The 22,277-nt window shown below is 44.9% G+C and overlaps 1 protein-coding gene across 9 annotated transcripts; it reads left to right on the top strand.

Moving 5' to 3' along the window:
* Positions 1-112: 112 nt before the first annotated feature.
* On the top strand, positions 113-22,273 carry TPM3 (tropomyosin 3). Of its 9 annotated transcripts, none has more exons than XM_010594760.3 (9): positions 157-288; positions 6,255-6,388; positions 7,901-8,018; positions 8,141-8,211; positions 8,863-8,938; positions 10,293-10,355; positions 10,524-10,593; positions 11,655-11,733; positions 20,894-22,273. In XM_010594760.3, the coding sequence occupies exons 1-9, from the start codon at positions 157-159 to the stop codon at positions 20,895-20,897; spliced, it is 747 nt and encodes a 248-aa protein (XP_010593062.1). In that variant the 3' UTR covers positions 20,898-22,273. The 9 variants fall into 9 exon arrangements, with proteins under 9 accessions (XP_010593063.1, XP_010593062.1, XP_064138704.1 ...); XM_064282634.1 differs by lacking the exons at positions 8,863-8,938; positions 20,894-22,273 and adding exons at positions 9,504-9,579; positions 19,266-20,878; XM_064282633.1 differs by lacking the exon at positions 20,894-22,273 and adding an exon at positions 19,266-20,872.
* The last annotated feature ends 4 nt before the right edge of the window (positions 22,274-22,277 follow it).

Here is a 22,277-nt window from a genome sequence, read left to right as displayed (position 1 = left end):
CGATGGGAGGGCACGGCGGCGTTTACGTCACATCCGGGCGGGTGGGCGAGTTCCGGTATTTCAGGGCGGAGCAGGCGGAAGTAGGAGTGAGAAGCGGCTGCTACGCCGAGCGGAGGAGGCGAGAACCGGAGCGTGAGCAAAAGCTGGGTGGGCACCATGGCCGGGATCACCACCATCGAGGCGGTGAAGCGCAAGATCCAGGTTCTGCAGCAGCAGGCCGATGATGCCGAGGAGAGGGCCGAGCGCCTCCAGCGGGAAGTGGAGGGGGAAAGGCGGGCCCGGGAACAGGTACGGAGAGGGCGAGGCGCATGAGGGAGGGGCAGGCGCTGGAGCACCCGAGATTTCGAACTGGGTCTCTTTTGCGATGGAGCACGCGTCTCAGGGGGCTAGCAGTCTCGGAGATGAAGTTGGAGTCCGGAGGTTGGGTGGGGCTTAGCTCCTGTAGGGTAGCAAGGGGGCAAGGAGGGGAACTGGGTTGCTCGCGCGAGCAGGCTTGATCTTTGAAGGAGTTGAGCCTTGCGGAGCCCGGGGAGTGGTTTTCCTCCTCTTTTTTCCCAGCTCATTCATTCAGTCCCTCGGAGCCGGGCGCGGCCGGGGGAGGGGCTCAGTGGCCTCTCCTCCCCCACTTCCCGATGAAGGGGGAGGACTTTGCTCTTGAGGTTTCCGGCCCAAGGGGTAGAGTGGGTGAGTGCTTCTCTGGTCTGGGAGGGGCAGGAGCTAACCTACTGTGACAGGGTAGGGGTGGGAACCACCGGAAAGCCCCTAGCCTGGGCTGCTGGCAGCTTTTCCGCTCCCTCCTCCTGCTCAGGAAATGAGGCAGCAGTCGACTGAGAGGAAGCGCGGTGCCCTGCCTGGTGGAGGTTGAGGCCACAGCACCGCCTCCCATCCTCCGGCGTGGGGCTTTTTCCTCTTAGGGGGAACCCTTGCAACTGCTACACCCACTCTGTCCGTCGGCGTGAAGTGGGAGGGGAGCAGGTGATAGGTACTTACTCCCTAACCCAGTGCCGTCGTTTACTCCCTAGGTTAGTGCAAATGTAAGAGCCAACCAACCTAATTTGCCTGGCTTTTACCTGGAATGCAGGAACCTCTGTCCGAGTCAAGCCTTTATTGCTGAAGTGTGATCAGTGCAAGCTGAGCTGGTTAAGAACACTTCCTCCAAGCAGAGCTGATAAGGGAGTGTATGTGGCAGGGAATCAGATGAAGTGCCTTTCTCTTCCAGGGTTTTTGGTTGACCTGTGTAGTGTGCTGAATGGGGACAGAATAATGACGTCCGAGGAATGCTGGTGATGTTCCTATGCTTTCCCAATTATCCAGCACAGTGTCTTAAAAAATTCATACTTACTCAATTGAAAGTTCGAAAATAAAATGTTGATGGTGATTCTTGAGGTTGATTGGACCGCTTTCTGTGTAGAAGTTGACTAGTTTTAGTGAGACCGTAAGATTTTCCAAGATCTAGGGTGCAGTCCATTGGGTGGAGCGGACCTGAGTTGAGGCTTTGGTTTTGGAGAACCTTGAGGCTGGAAGGGAAAGTAGCTGTTCCTAAAATTTGAAAACCTAATGAAAGAACTCTTGTGGTTTATTGGTGTTCTTTGTTGTTCTTTCCCATGGTAAGTTTTTTTCTTTTTAGTTTCTGAGGAGTGGCTTAGAATTAATGTTCTTGAAGGGGAGGGTAGTGGCGTTCAGAAAAGAGTGGGAAATGGGGGGAAAGCTGCTTACCAAGGACCCAGGTTAATACTTGAAGATTATGGGAATAGTCACTTTTTATAACTGGGCATGGAAATGCAGGAAGCTTGTTGTCATCCCCAGTCACCTTTTTGTAGACGGATTTTTCCTCTGCTCAGTATGCCAGCAACTTCTAATTGTCAATTCAAGTGACACGGGCTGGCAGGGTGACTTTATGACTGGGGACACTTTCCCATCCCCTTTGTTCTGGAAACCATATAGCCTTAAAGGAGAAGACAGAGGATGGCTGAAGGAACTAGCCTATGTTGAGCTGCAGAGTCTTAGGCTCAGCATCTAAATATGGGCATACTAGGAGTAGTTCTAGAGTGAATGGTAATGTGAAAACTACTGTCCTCCCACCTTGCCTCCCCCCACCCCCACCCCAAATTTGGTACTTTCTAGGAAAACTTGACTCCCCTTTTCCACCCTTGGTAACTCACGTGATAGGCAGCAGAGCAAGCATCTTCATATGTTTCTTAAGCTACTCCCTCGCTGCCAAATTTGCTTATTAAGCTGAGGGCTAGTGAGGAAGTACTCAGAATGGGGAAGTAGAGTAATAGTTAAATATTGATGAAACGAGTATCTTCTGCTCCCCAGCTTGAGGGATCCTAATCTTTTGGCTTTCTGCTCTAGTGAACTTTGATCCCCTCCTGAGGAAGAGACACCCAGGAGAAGGGAGGGGGAGCTTGGGCTGCCTGTTAGCTTCTTAGGGCATCCTGGAATGTGGGTTTCACAGGCTCCTCCCTCCTTGAGAGCCAGAAGCTCAGCACACTCACTCCCTGATGGTATCTCAGGCGTTAGTGGCATTGTCAGTTATTTTTCTGGTTGCAGTGTGTGAACATCCGGCCACCCTTGTTGGGAAGCTGGAGGAGTCCAAAGCTGAGACACTGGAGTTGTTCTAGTATCCATCTTTCTCCTCTGCTTTTGGCTGGAGATTGACGTTTTATAAACACTTTTCGAATCCACTTTAGATTTTGAATTTCCTTTGTACTTCTTGCTAAACCGAAGCAGAAAGCAGCACAATATTTAAATAAGTCTTTTCCTTATTTGGAAACCCTGGTGGCATAGTGGTAAAGTGCTATGGCTGCTAACCAAAGGGTGAGCAGTTCGAATCCTCCAGGTACTCCTTGGGAATTCTATGGGGCAGTTCTACTCTGTCCTATAGGGTCGCTATGAGTCGGAATCAGCTCAATGGCACTGGGTTTGGTTTGGTTTTCCTTATCTGTTTTTAATATCTCTCCCAACTTCGCCTGGTATTTCTCACTTTTTTTTTTCTGATCTGAAAATTTTAGGAGCACTGTTGAGGGAGTGAGTGGGCTCTGAATAGCAGTTTTGATTCTGGCCTTAATCCCAAATTCCTAGTCTCTGTAGGGAATTAGAGTGTCTGATGATGGTGTGACTCCCTTATTTGTGGGGTCTGGTGGAGTTTGGTTTAGATTTGGTTTCCTACTGATTGCCTTTCTCTCACCCCCATGCACAAGTACACACTGGGGGTTGGGGGAGGCAAATAGCCCTTTGCTCTGAGTGCCTCCGCTTAGACTCTGCCTTTGTTTACTCTGGGGTAGAGATAGCTCTATTCCCTTCCTCCCAACTTGCCTCTCCCCTCTGGTGAAATTTAAATTCCCCAAGGACACAATATCTCCCTGGGTAGATACGTTTGTGAACACTGAACTAGAGCTGTCCTTTACTCACAGGGCTCAAGCCTAACTTTTCTATTAACTCTTTTCTTTTGAATTTCATCTGTGGCTTTAGCCTAAAAAGAGAAACCCGAGAATGTCTGAATGCCAGATTTAGGCTAATCCCTTTTGTCCCGGGCCCTGATGTGCCTCAGAGCACCAGCGCCCTGTCAGTTTCTTGCCTTAAGAGATGTGGTGTGCTTGGGGAATCTCTTTGGAATGGAAGATGGTAGCGTTTAAACAAAACTTGTTTCATAACTGAAAGCTGTTGTTAGCCATCGTCTTTTGCCACTGAGCTGTCACTGCATTGTTGTCCACCACCACCCCCACCCCCGCCATGGGATCTTTGCTTCCTGGGCAGTGGAGAATCCTGTTATTACCTGAAGTGAAGGACCTCAGGGTATATCCTCCAAGTGGACATATGGGCGTAGGTGGGCAGGCTGAAAGGTCAAGACCTCGTCTGTTGTTATCCTTAGGTGCTGGTTGCATTGGGTCAACTCATAGTGAATCTGTGTACAGCAGAACATAAATGCTGCCTGGTCCTGTACCATCCTCACAGTTGTTAGGCTTGAGCCCATATTTGCAGCCACTGTCAGTCCATCTCATTGGTGGTCTTCCTCTTTGTCGCTGATCCTCTACTTTACCACATCTAGGCATGCTGAACTTTGGTGGAATTGGAAAAGCTCAAAGCTTTATGTTTCCCAGGGCCATAGGTGGTTTGGTCTGGAAAAGACAGTCTTACTCAACCTCCTTGGTGTGACTTTATTGACCTGAAAGAGAAAGGCCTTGTGCATAGGTTCTGACCTGAAGGAAAAGTCACGTTGTCTTTCCTAATTCCTTTAAACAGAGTGTCAGATCTTGATTCTGCAGGCATTTGTTTCATTGTAAAGAGAACTGATCCTCTGTGGGAGATGGGGAAAAAAAAGGGAGGGAGAGAACAGTGACTGCCCCCCTCCCCAACAGGGTCCCTGCAACTTTTGCTGGGCTCCCCATCTTGGGTTCTGCTTTTGATCTAGGCTTGTTCATGTGCACATGCTCCTGTGAGGGCACCGAGATGTGGAGATGTGTGTTCTCCTCCTCCCTTTTCAGCCTTGCGAAGAATGCTGTTGTAAATGCTGATTTGTGGGAGAAACTGCCCCAGCCAGCTTGTTGTCATGGAAACTGGACACCCTGCCCCCATAGCCTGTTATCTGCTACTCCGTTTTGGGCAACTGCTGGTGAGCTGGATGAGGACTTGCATTTCCTAAGCATCTTTCAAATCTAGTTACATTCTTCATTTTTTAGTTCTAGGCATCTGGGGGAGGGGAAAGGGTCATGGCATGGCAGGGTTTCCTAGTTCTTGCCTGATAGTCTGACTTGCTCACATGGAATCTTGACTGGTCAGACTTGTTGGGCTTGTGAGGTGAAAGGTGTTATCCTAGGACATCAATTTTCCTGGAAGAGATAGCTCCAGAGAATACTTGTCTTTGTGGTGTTTTGAATAGCATAAAGACAGATGGGTTCTTAGTAATTTCAGTATTTCAGTTTATGTGGACTTTCTGGTTTTCCTTTTTCTGTAGCCTGGTGGTTAGATTGTACCCTACCTGCCCGCTAGTCCCTTGAACCTCCCTGTTTGTATGTGGAAATTTTTGTGCCAAATAACCTGATTCTTAACAGGAGTCTTTTGGGCTATATCTCTCCCCATAGGGGCTGGTGGCCCAGATTATTTCTGTAGCTGCCCCCACCCCTGACTGCCAGGAGGAAATCAGGGCAATAGAATTCAGGCACAATCTGGGCTGTAGAAGGGAGATCGTGTTCACCAGGCACTTGGATAAGCATCTGAACTGGGTGGTGTGCAGGGCAGATTCTGTTCTTGTATGGTCGTGGCTTTCGGCGTACCTGCCACCAGTAAAGTGTGGGAATTAAAAAAGCAGTCTTAGGAGAGAGGCTTTTCTACCATTAAAATTCATCCGCGTGTGGGCTGCCTCTTCCTTTCCCTGTTTCTTTCAGTGCCAGGGAGGAGCATGGGATTACTTGGACTGTACCTTATTGCAGGGCAGAGCCAGGGAGAGGATGGTCATAAGCTACACTGGAGGGTGAAGCTAAGGGGATGGCTAGAGGAGTAGAAAGGAGACAATTCAGAAGTTTGGAGGAATGGCTGTGGGCATGGAGAAACAGTCTGCCCCCATTTTTTTTTTTTTTTTAATGTCATCAAAGCAGATAATTTTAGCCAGAAGATGCTCCTTGTTGAAAGTTAAGAAAAAAAAAAAAAAAAGATTTAGGTGCAAGTTGAAGGGGTGGGGGCTAGGTACCCCAAGTTTCTATTCTTTGCTTTACAGTATGGAAGGCTGTTCTGGAAGACACTATTGTGTAGTCATTTTCCTGGTATATTAGGGTAAGATGATCAACAACTTGGTTAAACAGCAAATGATAGATAATTCAAGATTCCCTCTTTAAGAAATCTCACTTATTTTTCTACTTTATGAGATACTTAGAAGAAAGTTGCCAAAGGGTAAGACACACCTTCAAGCCAGAGCTCAGATAGAAAGAATTCTTCACTAGCTACCTTTTCTGACCCCAGTGTGTTCATGAATTTGAACTGAGTCCAGAAAGGGGGTGGTACTGTCACTGGACTGGGCAAAGGAACTAAGTTTTAAAGCACTTTTCCTCTGGAACATATGGAAACTGGTTGATGGGAAAGGGAGGAGATACATGTGATCATGTTTGCTAGAGCTCATCTGAATCTGAGTTAAGACAAGTTCTACCCTGCTAGACTCTGGCCTCTTCTTGATAGTCAAGCCTAATCTTCCTGCCCTGGTTCTACTTCTTTTCACCATGCCTTCTGCTTCGCCTTTCCGTTCTTTCATTCAAATGCAGGCTGAGGCTGAGGTGGCCTCCTTGAACCGTCGGATCCAGCTGGTTGAAGAGGAGCTGGACCGTGCTCAGGAGCGTCTGGCCACTGCCCTGCAAAAGCTGGAGGAGGCAGAGAAAGCTGCTGATGAGAGCGAGAGGTGTGTGGCGGGGCCTTGGTGGAGTGTGGATTTCAAAAAGAAGTTCAAAATGGCTCTGACCAGGATTTCCTTATAGACCTATAGTAACCTCTCTCTTACAGGCTCTTCTTTTCCTTCTGTTCTGGAGATTCTTTCCCCTTGAAAACGGTCAGGAAGGGTTACCTAGACCCTTTGACCCTTTTGTAACTGGTGTTTTCTATAAATTGGCATCCCTGTTCCCCATTGCCGTTGAGTCGATTCCGACTCATAGCAACGCTATAGGACAGAGTAGAACTGCCCCGTAGAGTTTCCAGGGAGCGCCTGGTGGATTCGAACTGCCAACCTTTTGGTTAGCAGCCTTTGCACTTAACCACTACGCCACCAGGGTTTCCTTAAATTCATATAATGACCCTTAAATGGGATCACTAGAATGGATGCCACTTAGTGGATCGTGAACTTCCTTTTGTGAGATTAGTTTCCCTAAAGCAGTTGCTCTCAAAGTGAGGTCCTAGACCAGCAGCATCAAGCATCACCTGGGAGCTTAATAGAAATGCAGAATTCTCTGTCCAACCAACCCTGATCTACCAGAACCAGAAATTCTGGAAATGGAGCACAGCAATCTGTTTTAACAAGCCTTTCAACTCTAGCTCTATTATTAGAATCACTTTTGTGGTGGGCGGCTTTGAAAATGTCTGGATGCCTGGATTCCACCTCAGCTTAATGGAATTAGAATCAGTTGTGATAGAGGCCTGGATATTGATGTTTTTAAAGTTCTTTTGTTCATGTGTGGCCAGTAATGAGAACAGTAGCCCTTAAACGAAATCACAGCTCATCTTTGTGGAAATAAACGATTGGCTCCTTGCCACGTGTGAGTTAAGCTAGAACAAATGTAACTACTTGCATAGGATTGAACTGAGGCGTTCGAGAATTTAAAAATGCCCTGCTGGGAGTACATTAACACAGTGCAGCTGTGAAAATGAATACCAAGGTATAGAAAGTGAGGGAAAAAAGTGGAACAGCGTAGGGATGAGGGGATTGGACGTTTTTCATATATCCGTATAAAGCATTTCTGGAAGGAATATGAAGTAAGAGGTGACCTCTAAATGAGCAGGACTTGAAGTGGAAAGGCTTACTTTTTGCTTTATGTCCTTAGACCATAGACTTAGATACTTCTTTTCCATAAACGTATTATTTTTATAAATAACAATTTATAGACCTGTAGTAATCTCTCTCTTATAGGATCTTTTTGCTTCTGTTCTGGATATTCTCTCCCCTTAAAGACTGACAGGAAGGGTTACCTAGACCCTGTGACCATTTTGCAATTGATGTTTTCTAGAAATTGACCAGTTTGAAAAGGAAAACTCATTTTGAACAGAAGAAGCTAAGGTTAGGGAGTGATGCAGTGGGATTTCCTTTGAGTGGCAAACAGAGGGGAGCGGGCTTTAAAGGGTCCAACCCTGAGTCCCTTGGAAGGAGCTGATGACAAACTCCTCAGGCTGTAAGTGCCACATTTGTCCTTATTGTTTCTGGCAGAGGTATGAAGGTTATTGAAAACCGGGCCTTAAAAGATGAAGAGAAGATGGAACTCCAGGAAATCCAACTCAAAGAAGCTAAACACATTGCAGAAGAGGCAGATCGGAAGTACGAGGAGGTAAGGCACCTTCTGTCTGTCCTCTCTCTTCAGTGATGCTGGGCTTCTGCAGAGAGCCATTCGTAAGAGGGAAATAATGCCTTCTTACCTCACTGAGCCGTAGCCTGGGTCTTTTTCGGTAGGTGGCTCGTAAGTTGGTGATTATTGAAGGGGACTTGGAACGCACAGAGGAGCGAGCTGAGCTGGCAGAGTCGTGAGTATCTGTCTCCCCAAATCTATCATACCATTCTGTTCCTTCCCCTTTGGCTTGGGCACTAATGTGAATAAACCAGCATTCCTTCAGCCTTGTTAAATAAGGCCTAGAGGGTGGGAGTATCTTAGTGCTTTTTCAGACTCTACGAATGGCTGTGGGCTTTTCTACTCTGTTTATATGACTAGTGACAAATGAGACTTCCTTATTTTTTGCAGGGAAGATTTACAAATTGAGGGGAAATAAAGACTAATAGATGGGGAATCTGTTAACTGGAAGACCCTATTGGGATCTGTTTCTCCTTGAGACATTGAAGTAGCTCTGACTCAAGATCTGGTCTCTGTACTACTTTGCCAACCTGCTGGGGAGCTTCAGGCAGGGGCAGACATTAACTGCTACCCTGTTGGCACCTCCTGGGCCTTGTATAACAAAGTCAGTGCTGTCGCTGATGCATATGTATCTGTGCTTCCCTTGCATTCTCCTCTCCCAGACATGACATACCATGACCATGGTGGTGTTTTCTTTCCATTTTTTTTGAGTTTTGTAAATTTTTTTTTTTTCCATTTTGCTGCTTGTTTTCTTGCTGTGTTCCTTTTTGACCTTTCTCCCTCCCCACAACCTGGCTTGTGCCATCCCCATGACTATCACTAACAGCCGTTGCCGAGAGATGGATGAGCAGATCAGACTGATGGACCAGAACCTGAAGTGTCTGAGTGCTGCTGAAGAAAAGGTACTAACCATTAAGCCCACAGAGAGGTTACATGTATGGTGTGGTTTGGTTTGGTTTTTGTTTTTGTTTTGCAGCTGCCTCCCCTCCACTGGTTGGTTTGTGGTGTGCTTTCTCATCTCCTCATGGAACGCTCCATTCTCTTCCACTTACTTGGCATTTTTTTCATCTCTTTTTTTCCCAGTTGCTTCACTGCCTCTCCACAGGGTCACTCTTCCTTTGGGTGATTTTGGGGGACTGTTTTGGGTTGGGCACCCATTCCTACTTCCACTCCAGGCAGCAGTTCTTCCTTGTTCCTGGTAGTGATTTCTCTCAAATGTGCTTCCTTTATTGGTACTCAAACATTTTGAGTCCCAGCCCAGGAGGGTCCAGCTCCTAACATGCTCTGTGGTAAAGGGAGGAGGGTTGATGCTTGCTCAGATTACCTGGGAACTTCTCTTCCCCAAGATGCCTTGCAACTCTCTCTACATATAGGTTCAATTCACATCTGTGTGTGTCTCTCTCTCTCCCTTTTTTTATTCTCTTCCTTTTCCCCTTTTCTCTCCTGCGATATTTAAAACATTCACAGTAAGTGTTCTGAGCTGGAGGAGGAGCTGAAGAATGTCACCAACAACCTCAAGTCTCTTGAGGCTCAGGCGGAGAAGGTAGGGGCTGGTTTGTGAAAGTGACAGGCTTTGGGGCCTGGGCCCAGCTCTGCCCTTGAAGAAAGGGTAGAGGTACCCATTCCTTGAATAATCCAGTGAGAAGTACTGTGTTCTCTTCCTACGTGCCTTCCCTCTATCCAGATTCAGGATTTAAGATTAATTATTGTGACCTTTGATTGCTTTAGTTAACATAACTTCATGGTCTCAGGCGACTGGAGTCATGTTCTCCTCAGATTGATATTGCTATGCTGAAGGCAGTAATCATCGGCCCTAATGGACTTTCTAGCAGACAGATGGGAGCAACAAGTAGAATCAAGCCCGAGACCTACTAAGCAATCAAGACAGATGACTTCTCTTACTCATTATGAAACTGTTGTGGCCATGTGGCCTTGGGGTGTCACTACTCCTGTTTGTTAAGCAGGAGGAAGGAAGAACACCTCCCTGGGTAATTTTGACTTAAAGCTTATATTCATTTTAAAAATAAAAATAAAGGATCATGATCTGAGAGTTTTATGGTCCTAAGTCTAAAGATTTGTGGATTTTAAGGACCTGTTGCACAGAAAGGGGGCCTGCAGTTTCTAATGGACCATTCAGTACATTAAATATTCAATCATGGAGGATATTTGATGTAAGAGTGAATGCGCGTATGTGTGTGGGCGGGGGGGGTGTTGTCAGTGTAATTTCTACCCTGAAATTTTCTATTTCTCTTACAGTACTCTCAAAAAGAAGACAAATATGAGGAAGAGATAAAGATACTTTCTGATAAACTCAAGGAGGTAAGTTGAGGGCTTATAGGGAATGGCTCAAAACATTCAGAGGTGGAGATAAGGCATTAGTGTGGATTTAGACTGGCTGGCTTTGGTTCTGAAAGATCTAGAAGGGGGAAGAAATAGAGGTCCTTCTCTTGTCCATTTCTGATTCTGACTGTTTTCGTATTTCCCCAGGCAGAGACCCGTGCTGAGTTTGCTGAGAGATCGGTAGCCAAGCTGGAAAAGACAATTGATGATTTGGAAGGTATAGAGCCTGGGAGAGGGATTAAAATAGAGATGTATGAAAGAAGGCCTTGTCCGTTGACCATTAAGATGTTTTTCTGGACACCAAAGGGAGTTGGGAGTGACTTGGCACGTATCCTGTCCCTGTTCTATGCCACAGCTAGGGGAAGCAGGTCAGACCCTAGAGTTCGGTTTTTACATTTTATCTTTTCCTTTAAAAAAAAAAAACTTCACCTCATATTCTAGAATTTGCCTCATTCCCTTTAAGGAGACTGGTAATTGCTGCATTTACCTCCAATTTAATAGTCTTAAATCTTTAGCCTGTGGGTTGAATTGGAAACTAAGTTTTCAAAAGGAAACAAGGATGTGTGTCACCCTGTGACTCCTCTTGCCAGTCTTATTCACCATTCAAGTTGCGTGGACCTCCCCAAGTTAGGAAGCTGTGCAGTGACTGTCTCAGAGCTGACCAATACCAGGGGCTTTCTAAATACTTCCTATACCCACAATTTGGCAACTGTGTTCACCCTGACAAGGGAAAGTGTACGTTGCTTTGAGAACACTTGAGACTTGCTCCTTTGCTGTGCTCTGGGTATCAGCATATCTTACTTTGGGAGAATTTGGAGAGGCAACTCTCCACAGTGGGGGAGGCCACCTGTGGAACAAAGGGGCCAGGAATAATGGTCACACTTGGTAGGCAGAGAAGAAGTGTCTGAATATTGATATGTACTTTCTCCCTTTCCTATTTCTATTGAATAAAGCATTATCACTGCTAGAAACTGAGTTGATGGGTGGGAATGGCATCCTCCTGAGTGCATTTGGTAATACAGATTTCTAGTCATGATTTCTAGTCTCAACCCTTGCTGCAGTCAGTTAGAGGTGTCAAGAGGTCCAGATGGTCCTTCGTCCTAGGGGACAGTGGATCTGAGAGTGGCCAGTCACAGCCACCAGTATAGCCTTCTAACTGTGGTACTGAGACCCAAGGTCACACATACCCTATTTTCTAATGATTCCCTCTCTCCATCTGCTTCTGATACCTTTCACTCTGCCCCCTCGTTCCTCCCTGTGGTTCCTGTGCCTGTCCAGATGAACTCTATGCCCAGAAACTGAAGTACAAGGCCATTAGCGAGGAGCTGGACCACGCCCTCAATGACATGACCTCTATGTAACTATCTGACAGGAGAGCGGGGCTGGGCTCTTGGCTGGTGGGTGGGTGGGGGGACAGACTGCACAGTGTGCTTTGGTTTTGTCCTCTGGAAACTAGAATCTCTACCTTTATCTTCAGAACCTTGGTGCTGGTTACTTGTTTGGCAAAAGCTGGGGAGGCATTTAATGTTGGATCTGTGGTGGAACCCTGATCCATATAAGATAAATACTTTTCTGTTCATAGTCCCTTCATTATACCATGATTTTTCTATTTATTTTTTGGAAGGGACAAAGTAAATAGGGCCCAGAGAGCCAGTCACTTGGGCCATAACATATAAAAAATTCAGACCTCCTGGGTGTTTTGTGCCTTGACATTAAAGTTCAGAGAAAACGCCCAAGATAGGAAATAACCAAATTCACCTAAGAATCAAGCTGAATCTCAGAAGTAAGCCAGGTAGTAAGCAGCACCATAGAGAGTTGTTGGGGCCTTCATCTGTTTGCCGTGGATCCCTGACCCTTCATTCTAATCTACCTCTTTGTATCTCTCCCACTAACTCTGAAAAGAAGCCACATGTCTCAGGCTGTGGTGTCTGGCTCTTTTTTATCATTCCTGCTGCCTCCTCTTCCTTTTTCTCCTCTTCCTTTCTCCCAAATACGCTTCTAGATTGATGCTAGTCCTTCTCACCTAGAGTCTCCTTCTTACTTTTTCATACAGATAATTATCGCCGTTTCTGCCCTGTTCTGGATCTGCCCCCTTTCCTCGGGGGACCCAACGCCCCACTCTCACTATGGATTCCATTTGGGTCAGCCTGGCTGGTCCCCAAGGCATTAGAATGGGCTGGGGGGCACAAAGCAACTTATGTGTTCTCTTCCACCCCCACCCGAAATTAAAATGTTAAGCTGCTGGAAGCCTCATGCCACCCTGCATTTGTGTCATTGACAAAGCTGCTGCTGTCCCTAAGAAGGAGCCTTGGGGGTGTGGGGAACAGCTATCATAGTATCCCCTCCTCTGACTTACGTAATCAAAGCCACTTTTGTGTGTGTCTATTTTTTTCTGACGTTTAAACTCGGCTGATCTTAGTCTATCAAAATGGTGGACTCTTAGAAGTTCCTTGGGTTAGGAGCCCTAGCTTTCTTCCTCAGTCTGAACGAAATCATCCCAGTGCTTTACTTCCAGGTTCTTAAATCATCCTGTCTGTAATGTTTCTATCCTCCCTTAGGTTTTCCTCCTTTGAAATAGTAAGATTGAGAGACCATAGTAGTGCCTCCCAATACTTCCTCTGCCCTTGTGATTCAGATGGTATATCCACAGAACACCCAGTGGGCCCAAATATATCACCACTGGAATTGACTAAATACATCATCCCAGATCACAGAAAAAACGTAATCGATAGAATTTTTAACAGTTTTATGTTTTCTTTTTTAAACCGTTGGGGCCTATTATCATTTGTCTGCTAGTGCATGCTAGTGGGCTATAAAACAAATAATAAATGGATATTATTAGGAAAACTAAACCAGTTATACATATTGCAAGTTATGTGCACATAGAGGTATACTACATACATACATATGGTAAATGCCAGTAAAATTTTTCCTGGTTCATATTGTGGAATTAATTATCAACATTTCAGAAGCTCCATTCCGACTTATACAGAAGAGGTGGTTCAGTCTGGATGGTGTAGCTGTCAGTTGTACTTAACTAAGCACCTAAGTGTTATCCACTTAGTACTTAAGTTTCTTAGCAAAGCATATGTATTTAAAACTTGATTTCCTTTTACATAGATACAGCCAGATAGGGAAGTTTTGCCAAATCTTAAAGTTTTAGATCTTATATCAAATTCAGATTTCCTTCTGTCCATACCATTTCTTCATATCACATAGCCTTTGAAATTAAGGTACAGATTCATGTATTCAGCTGACATTTATTGGTATCCATGACATTTATAGGCACAGGGTATTAAGGTTTGGAGAGGAGTAATCAAAGATGGAAACACATTCCTGCTCTCAGGATGCACAGAATCTAGTAGGAAAGAGAACATGCGTCAAGCTAAAGATACTATGTGATAAGTGCCCCAAGAGGGGAGGAGAGACTGATTCCACTAGGGAAACATTAGGAAAGACTCATGGAAGAGACAACTAATGGGCGCATAATAAACATGTTAAAAGTTGCCTCTTCATTCTCATTGAGTTCCAAAAGATTGGATTTTTGACAAGCAGAGTTTGATTGAGGGGTAGTAGATACTGAGCGTCCTGGGCAAAGAGAAGAGAAAGAATAAAGGCATGGAGAGGGGTGGTCACGATGGCTATGAAGTTAGATGTAGATAGAGTATAGGGGCTGGGGTGTGTACTGAAATCGGGCTGGAGAGTTTTTAATTTTCTTTTTGGTAGGCGATAAGCATGCCATTGGAGGTCTTGAGTAGGTAACAGCATGGTCTGAGTTGCATATACAAAACCAAAAAAACCCAAACTCACTGCTGTTGAGTTGATTCTGACTCATAGCGACCCTATAGGACAAAGTAGAACTTCCCCATAGAGTTTACAGGGAGTGCCTGGTGGATTCAAACCGCTGACCTTTTGGTGAGGAGCTGTAGCACTTTACCACCATGCCACCAGGATTTCTGAGTAGCGTATAAGAAGAGTTAATTTGGCAGCTGAGTTAAGAATATTGGAAGGGGAGAACTTAGAGATCAATTAAGATTCTCAAATTTCAGTCATTTGGATACCATTTTTCATGGCTTTTTCCATATTCATGTGCTGCCTATGTTACTGTTTTTGTTCAAATTTACTTTTAATTTTTTTTTTTGTATTGAATCTTTTATTTTTATTGTGCTTTAAGTGAAAGTTTACAAATCAAGTCAGTCTCATACAGAAACTTATGTACACCTTGCCATATGATCCTAGTTGCTCTCCACCTAATGAGACAGCACACTCCTTCTCTCCACCCTCTATTTCTGTGTCTGTTCAGCTAGCTTCTGTCCCCCTCGGCCTTCACATCTCCCCTCTAGACAGGAGCTGCCACATAGTCTCATGTGTTTTCTTGATCCAAGAAGCCCACTCCTCACCAGTATCATTTTCTGTTTTATAGTCCATTCCAATCCCTGTCTGAAGAGTTGGCTTTGGGAATGGTTCCTGTCTTGGACTAACGAGGCCTGGGGTTCGTGACCTCTGGGGTCCTTCTAGTCTCGGTCAGACCATTAAGTCTGGTCTTTTTAAAGAGAATTTGAGGTCTGCATCCCACTGTTCTCCTGCTCCTTCAGGGATTCTCTTATTTTTAAATTTGATTTATTTATTCTTGAAGAAGTTTTATCTTGAAATCAGAGGTTTGATGTGCTGGGTTTTTTTTTTTTTCTCTAATGCACATTAAATTAAATGTAGCTAATAAAAATTTTTTTCTAAGTTCACAAGTGTATACTACCTGAAATCTCACATACCTCTGGCAGTGAATATGCCACACTTTGGGAAATACTAGGTTAGGTTATGACAGTGTCAGGGTCTGAATTAGACTAATGGTAGTAGCAAGACGGCACTGAAGACAGGAATTCTAAAGGCCTTGGCCAATAGATGTGAGGAGCAAATGTCAAGGATGACTGGTTTTAAGCCAAGGAAAGCGGTGATATTACAGATGTAGGGAACTAACAGAGCCCTGGGTTGGGAAGATAGAGAAGGATACAAATCTGAAAAACTAGCAGGAATCCAGGTGAAACCAAAAAAATACTGGGATTTGAGGAAGAGAGGTTGACGTAAGAAAGATTTGGAGATCCATAAAGGCGGCAGGCAGTTTTGTCTGTGGAAGTAAATGAGAATCCTAAAGCACAAGTGTAAATAGAAAAGGAAGAGAAGCCAGGAGGAAGTCAGTGTAGAGGAGGAAGCCGAATGGAACTGGTTGGAGAGATAGAAGAATTAGTTATTTAGGTATTTTAAATAGTTAAGGGCTGGATGATTTGCCGTGGTTCTCAAAGGCAACAGTCAAGTGCAGAAAGAAGATGATTGAAGATGGGACATTCATTGATAGTAATTTGAGAGTGCGTTTTGAGCATTGAGGCAAAGGCAGGGAGCTGTATTTCAGTGGGCCGGAAGAGTTGATGGAAAAAAATAAGGACAATAAGATAGCCTAGAGAAATGCTGTCCAATAGGATTTTTGCCAGTGATGGAAATGTTCTGTAACTGTGCCATCCAGTGTAGTAGCCATTAGCCACAGGTGGCTGTTGAGCATTTAAAATGTGGCTAGCGTAGCTGACTTTGTAACTTCATTTAACTTAAATATCCACATGTAGCTAGTGGCTGCTGTATTGGATGGTGCCGTTTTAGATGTTTAAGATTTGGGTGGAAGGAGGTGTCTTTGGCCCACAGAAAGGCGGCTTAAAAAGGAAAGAAGTATATGAGAGGATGGAGAGACATTGGGAGAAAGATGGAGTTCCTGTGTTTCCATATGGACATGACTAGTATAAACAAGGATATGGATCAGCTAGCCAGGGTAGCAGAGTGAAATGTGAAATGCTGTGTGTCATGCTGAACTCACTCTTTTGCTGAATGCCCTAGATCTTTGAGAAGCTATCCTGTGTTACTTGAGCCTTGACTAGCTATGCGGATGGGGTCAAGCACCCTTAGTAATCTCAGGGCAAAGCACTTCACTTCCTAGGTCAAGCCTAATGTGTTAGGTTCCGCTCTTCCCTTCCTTGGTACCATTGTTGGGTTGAGGAACAAAAAGAGGTTGGACCTGTGTTATCTAATGGTGAAACTGACCTACTATGTCAGACAGCCTTACATTAACCCTACTCTGATTTTTCCTTTCAAGAAGTATTTTTTGAATACCCACCAGCCTTAAAATTAAGGAGGAAGTGAAAAAAAATGCCTTTGAAGCTGATTGAGTTCTTTACTCCAAGGCTCCCCCTCCCCCTTTCCTATGACAGAATGAAATTAACCTGATTCAGACCAATGAAGCCCAAGGATGTCTAGCATCCATAGGATTGGTCCCCTAATTAGAAGGAACAGCAGACCAAATGGGTTCTCTGCCTCACCTCTGTGTTTTTGCTGTTATCTGAGAACGAAGAACTCTTAACTAATGACTTAATATCTGATAACCAAATTTTTAGTCACTAGGGAGTATTAGGGAGCCCTGGTGGTACAGTGGTTAAGAGCTTGGCTGCTAACGAAAAGGTCAGCGGTTCAGTTACACTGGCTGTTCCTTGGAAAGTATGGGGGACTTCTGCTCTTTCCTATAGTGTTGCTATGAGTCGGAATTGACTCAGTGGCAACAGGTTTAGGTTTTTTTGGTTATAGGGAGTATAGAGTTTGAAGTCTTACTAAGTTCAAGGAGAGAGAAAAACCCATCTGTGTTCCTGACCTCATGAATTTCTCAGAGAACTCTGCTTTCTGAGATTTAGTCAGGCAGTCAAATGGTCCCATTCCTTTTCTCTCTCTTTATTTCTTCCTAAATGGAACAAAACCCTCTTTGGCTAGACTGTTTTGAAGGGTAAGGTCCTGATAACACTCTTCTTTCCCAAGATAAGAATTGGAGTCACACAAACTATTGGTTATGGATACTACAGAAAAGCCAGGCTATACATGGGATCTCTATATAGTACCACAGAAAGTGTGAGAAGTGAGAGTTCAGCACAAATTTGAATGCCTACTATTTGTCAGGGACGTACCAATGAATAAGACAGGCCCAACCGCAGGCCTTATAGAGCTTAGAGACTAGTGTAGTGTTATTAGTTGTAGACTTTTGACATGTAGGATGGGACAGTTTTTGGTTGTACAGAACTATCCTACTTATTGCTGTCCCTTGCCCAGTGTTTGTAGGGCCCTCTAATCATTGTGACAACCAAAACCTGCCCTCATACAGTTTCAGTGTGGGAGGGGCAATACCACTCTTTATCAAGAACCACTGGTTTAATGGGAAGTGTAATTTTTAAAAATCGCCCTGATTCTGCTCCTACTACAACTATTATTTTTGGCTACTCACTACCAGGCTCTTTTTAAACAGATATGCTTTCTGCTTTGATAATATACATACAGTGGGAGTATTATTGGGACCATCCTGGCCCCCAGTTTCTGGATAGAACCAGGAAAATCATGGACCAGAAGGCAAGGTGTCTGAGCAATGCCCATAGTCAGCCCACACAGACTGATTTTAAGACAGGAAAGTACTTTTCCAGGCCCCTTTGAACATACCAAGATCCTGGGACTATTTTGAAACAGACTGTAAAACACAGGAACATGTTTGTTTGTAAACTTCAGAGGCCGATTCTGGGAGTAGATCAGGACCATCTCCATCTCCCCTGTGCTAGGCATGTGGATTTGGATACTCCATACCTTTTTAAGGTGTGCTCCGACTGGAAAATCCAGATAAAGCCAGTGGACTGGAACACTCAACTACTTATATCAGGAGTATTTTTGCTATAATAAACAGTTCAGCCATAGTTTAAATAAATATGGGACTTATTTTTCTCACATAATAAACAGTCTGGCCATGAGCAAATGTGGCCTGAGGTAGCTGGGGTTTTTGAGTTTCTTTCGGCCTTTTCTCTTAAGGCTGAAATATGGTTTCTGCAGCTCCAGTCATCAGATCCATGTTCAAGACAAGGAAAGTAAAAGTTTTCCTGGAAGCCTTCAGCAGACTAGCCCTTATATCTCATTGGCTAGAACTTGATCATATGATCACCTCTAGCTGCAAGGGAGGCTGGGAAAACACAGAACAAGATAGTCTTGTTTGGCTTAGACCAGCAATTTGCCTTCCCTGGGGCTGAGCACGGAAACCCTGGTGGTGTAGTGGTTAAGACTTACGGCTGCCAACCAGAAAGTTGGCAGTTCAGATTCACCAGGTGTTCCTTGGAAACTATGGAGCAGTTCTGCTCTGCCCTATAGGGTTGCAATGAGTCAGAATCGACTTGACAGCAACGAGTCCCCCCCCGGCCCCCCACCCCACCCAGGAGCTGAGCACACTGTTGACCCTAACAGATTTGGGGTTCTGTTAGAAGGCAAAATTTAATATTGTATAGGCCGCTCGGAAGAGCCTGTTACACAACAGCTACAAGAATAATCATTAGAAGGTCTAGGGTTGAGTGGGTGCAGGGATATTTATCCCAGTCTACTTTTAATTATATTGTGTTGAATGCTTTTACAGAAGAGTGTTCACCTGTTCACTTTGGTTTTTTCAGACCCTGATTATTGTAAATGGATTTCTTCTAAGCCAACTGCGTTCCTTCCTTTGACCTGTTTCATTTTTCTCAGTCTCTTAACCCAAGAAATAAACACTGTGAGGGAGGTGTTTTTTCTCCCTCAAAATGTCCTACCAACTTGTCAGTCTGATTTTTTAAATTTTATTCCTCCGTTGGTCTGGGCATCTTTCCACCAACTGGCTGACTCTTATGGCCCTCTGTCTGAATCCTCCTTGCCTCCATCCTGCCTTACAGATGCATGTTAAATATACCAGCTAGCTAAAAGACTCAAAATTTATTTCCGGTATTCTACTAACCTCCCCTTTTTCTCTTTCTTCTCCTCTTTTTCCTCTCCTTCTATTGTTTTCCCTCTTCTCCGTTGCTGCTGCAGAGCGTCTCTACAGCCAACTTGAGCGAAACCGCCTGCTTTCTAATGAGCTGAAGCTAACGCTGCATGATCTGTGTGACTGACGGGCAGGGCTCACTGATGTCCGTTAAACTGAGCTTCCCGTTCACACCACTGACCTGGACCCCAGCACAAAGCTGATTGCATTTTTAGAAGTTATACTTTTGCCCCAAACAAACTACAGCACTAAGTTGCTTTGTAATTGGGGCACTTAGAGTATTACCTGATACTTCCTGATGTACGTTCTTTTTTAAGCTTCTTAAAAGTTGATTTTTCCCCCAGCATTGTAAAGTTGGGATAGCCAATACATGCATTTATATCCCTTTTCAAGAGATGATGGGTGATGAAGGGAGGTACCTGAGTTACAGTGCTAACACTCGGGAGAGTTTTCTATTTGCCCTTTCACTTGTGCACTGACTGTAGGATGTGTTCCCTGCATGGATGTTTTCTAACAATAAAAGGACTGACTTGACAAGATGTTGTAACTGCTTCATCTGCAGGCCCAAGGATGGGCCTTTCTGACTGGGTGGAAACAAAGGGAAGGGAAGGAAAAGGGTGTGGGGTATGAATGTGGGTCTGTGTTAGCATCATCTTCTCAGAGTTGGAAGATTTGTTTTCCCCGCCTCCCTTAGAACAATCAGTGGTTTCCTCGCTGGGCAGATTAGATCCTTGTTGATGACCAACAGGTGGTTTTCTTCCTGATATTTTCCCTCTAGCTTCCTTTTTCTGGTTTTGTGCTTAATTGCAAGTAACTGTTACAGGCTAGTTGTGGACAATAAAACCAAAAAAGAGAAACCAATCAGCTGCCATTGCGTCGATTCTGACTCATGGTGACCCCATGTGTCAGAGTAGAACTGTGCTCCATGGGGTTTTCAATCGCTGATTTTTTGGAAGTAGATCACTGACCCTTTCTTCCAAGGGGCCTCTGGGTGGGCTCAAACCACCAGCCAAAAGGTTAGCAGCTGAGTGCTTAATCACTCGTACCACCCAGGGACTCTAGTTCTGGACAGTAAAATAGCTCTGCAAAAATTTCAATTAAGGTTTTGCTTGCAAGTGTATGTTTGGGTAGTGTTCTTGGCTTTGTTTTGCTTGGAGATTGTTTGACTTAGCCATGGGGGCTCCTTCGTTTCCCCAACCAGTTACTCACTTCCCCTCTACTTTTGGGAGAGAGCCTGTAGCACATGGAGATCCTCCTGTGTTCTTTTCAGGTTGAGACTCTGGTGTTTCTACTGGTAGAAATATGCCCAGCAACCCCTGTGAGTCATTTCTACTAGGCGTTTTCTTGTGGCGAAGCCTGAAAGAGTGGATGGCTAAAGTTTAAGGCCTACTCCTTCAGCGAGTGAAAGCCAAAAAGCCTCCGTTGGGTGTGGGAAGGAGAGGAAATGACTAATAAGGTCCCCAGCTCCCTCCCCCAGGAAGTACGGCCACACCTCCAACTTCAGTAGGCAAGCCAGAGGCCCTGCAAAACCCAGTGTGCAACAGCTCGCTCTGTGGCTGAGAAAGCAGCTGCTTTGTTAGTCTGCAGCTCCGCTGCAGCAGGAGGAATCCTGAGTGTGGGCAGAACTTGAAATTCGCTTCTGGTTTTTGTAACTTCTCTCCTTTACCCCCATTAGATAAACTGAAATGCACCAAAGAGGAGCACCTCTGTACACAAAGGATGCTGGACCAGACTCTGCTTGACCTGAATGAGATGTAGAGCACCTAAGTCCCGCCCTGCCGCTGCTCCTCCCTTTGACCCCGACTTCGCCTGAGGCCAGCCTGCCCGGAGCTGACCTTTAAACTGAGGGCTGATCTTTAACTGGAAGGCTGCTTTCTCCTCTCTCCGTCCACCCTACCCCCCAGTCACATCTTTTTTTTTTTTTTCCTGCCAAACTGTCTCTGCCTCTCCCCAGAGATTCCAACTGGCCTAGGGGCTGAGCAGCTTTGGGAACAACATTTAAGGGAACACGAGCACAGTGCTAGTGTCTTTAAAAGCATGTTGTGATGTACACATTTTGTAATTACCTTTTTTGTTGTAGCAACCATTTGTAAAACATTCCAAATAACTCCACAGCTCTGAAGCAGCAATCTAATCCCTTTCTTACTTTTGGAAGGTAATTTTTCAGCTTACTGCATATTGCCCTCTCCACAGAGGAGGGAAAGAAGTATGGGCCTGCCTTACTGAGAGCCGAACATAGCCAAGGGAAAGACTCCACTATGGGAACCCTCATTGCTCTGTACAAAGCACCAGCCGAACCAGAAAGGTGATTCCAGGAGGAGTTTAGCCAAAAAAATTTAAAAAGTGCTGTTCAGGTTTTCAGCTTTAAGGTATCTTGGAGCAAGGTGATTTTTATTTTTTTTTAATCAGAAGTGACCAAACAAACAAATACGATGAGACCTCTGTCTGAGACCAAATCGTTGTCCCGTCCTTTCTCTACCCCCTTGCCAACTACTCACAGAATGGATCATGTGCCCCTATGTTTGGGTGACCACTTATTCGCTCTCCTGTCTCCTTTTTTAAAAAGACCGAAAAGAAAATTAACGTTTTTGCCACTGATTTAGCCATATGAAACTCATCTCGTCACCCTATTCTGGGTCTGAAGCTGCTGTCTCTCAAAGTGCCATCTCAAGTGCTTTGTATCAGTCAGTGCTGGAGAAATCTTGAATATCTTATGTACAAAACTTTTTGTGAAATTTTATATTATTTTGAAACTTTGCTTCTTTGGGGTTGGGGTGCACTGGCCACCCCATCTGGCTGTGAGTTCTCTCTACGGTCTGTAGGCTGGCAGTGTGCTGATCTTTTAAAAGTCCCTTCCCCACCAAGTTCCCCCTTTTTGGTGAGGTTTCTGTGAGGTATGTTAGATGTGCATCCTGCGGCTTATTGGCTTAAAATGTCCTCTCCTTTGGTGTGGTCTTTTCTGGGCCGATTAGGAGAAAGAGAAACCAATAGTGCAACTGTTTTGATACTGAAAATTGACAAGTGTCTTTTTGAAATAAAGAACCAGTCCCTCCAACCCT

The sequence above is a fragment of the Loxodonta africana genome, chromosome 3 (genome assembly GCF_030014295.1).
Source record: "Loxodonta africana isolate mLoxAfr1 chromosome 3, mLoxAfr1.hap2, whole genome shotgun sequence".
Taxonomy (NCBI): domain Eukaryota; kingdom Metazoa; phylum Chordata; class Mammalia; order Proboscidea; family Elephantidae; genus Loxodonta; species Loxodonta africana.
This window is presented reverse-complemented; position numbering and strand designations above follow the sequence as displayed.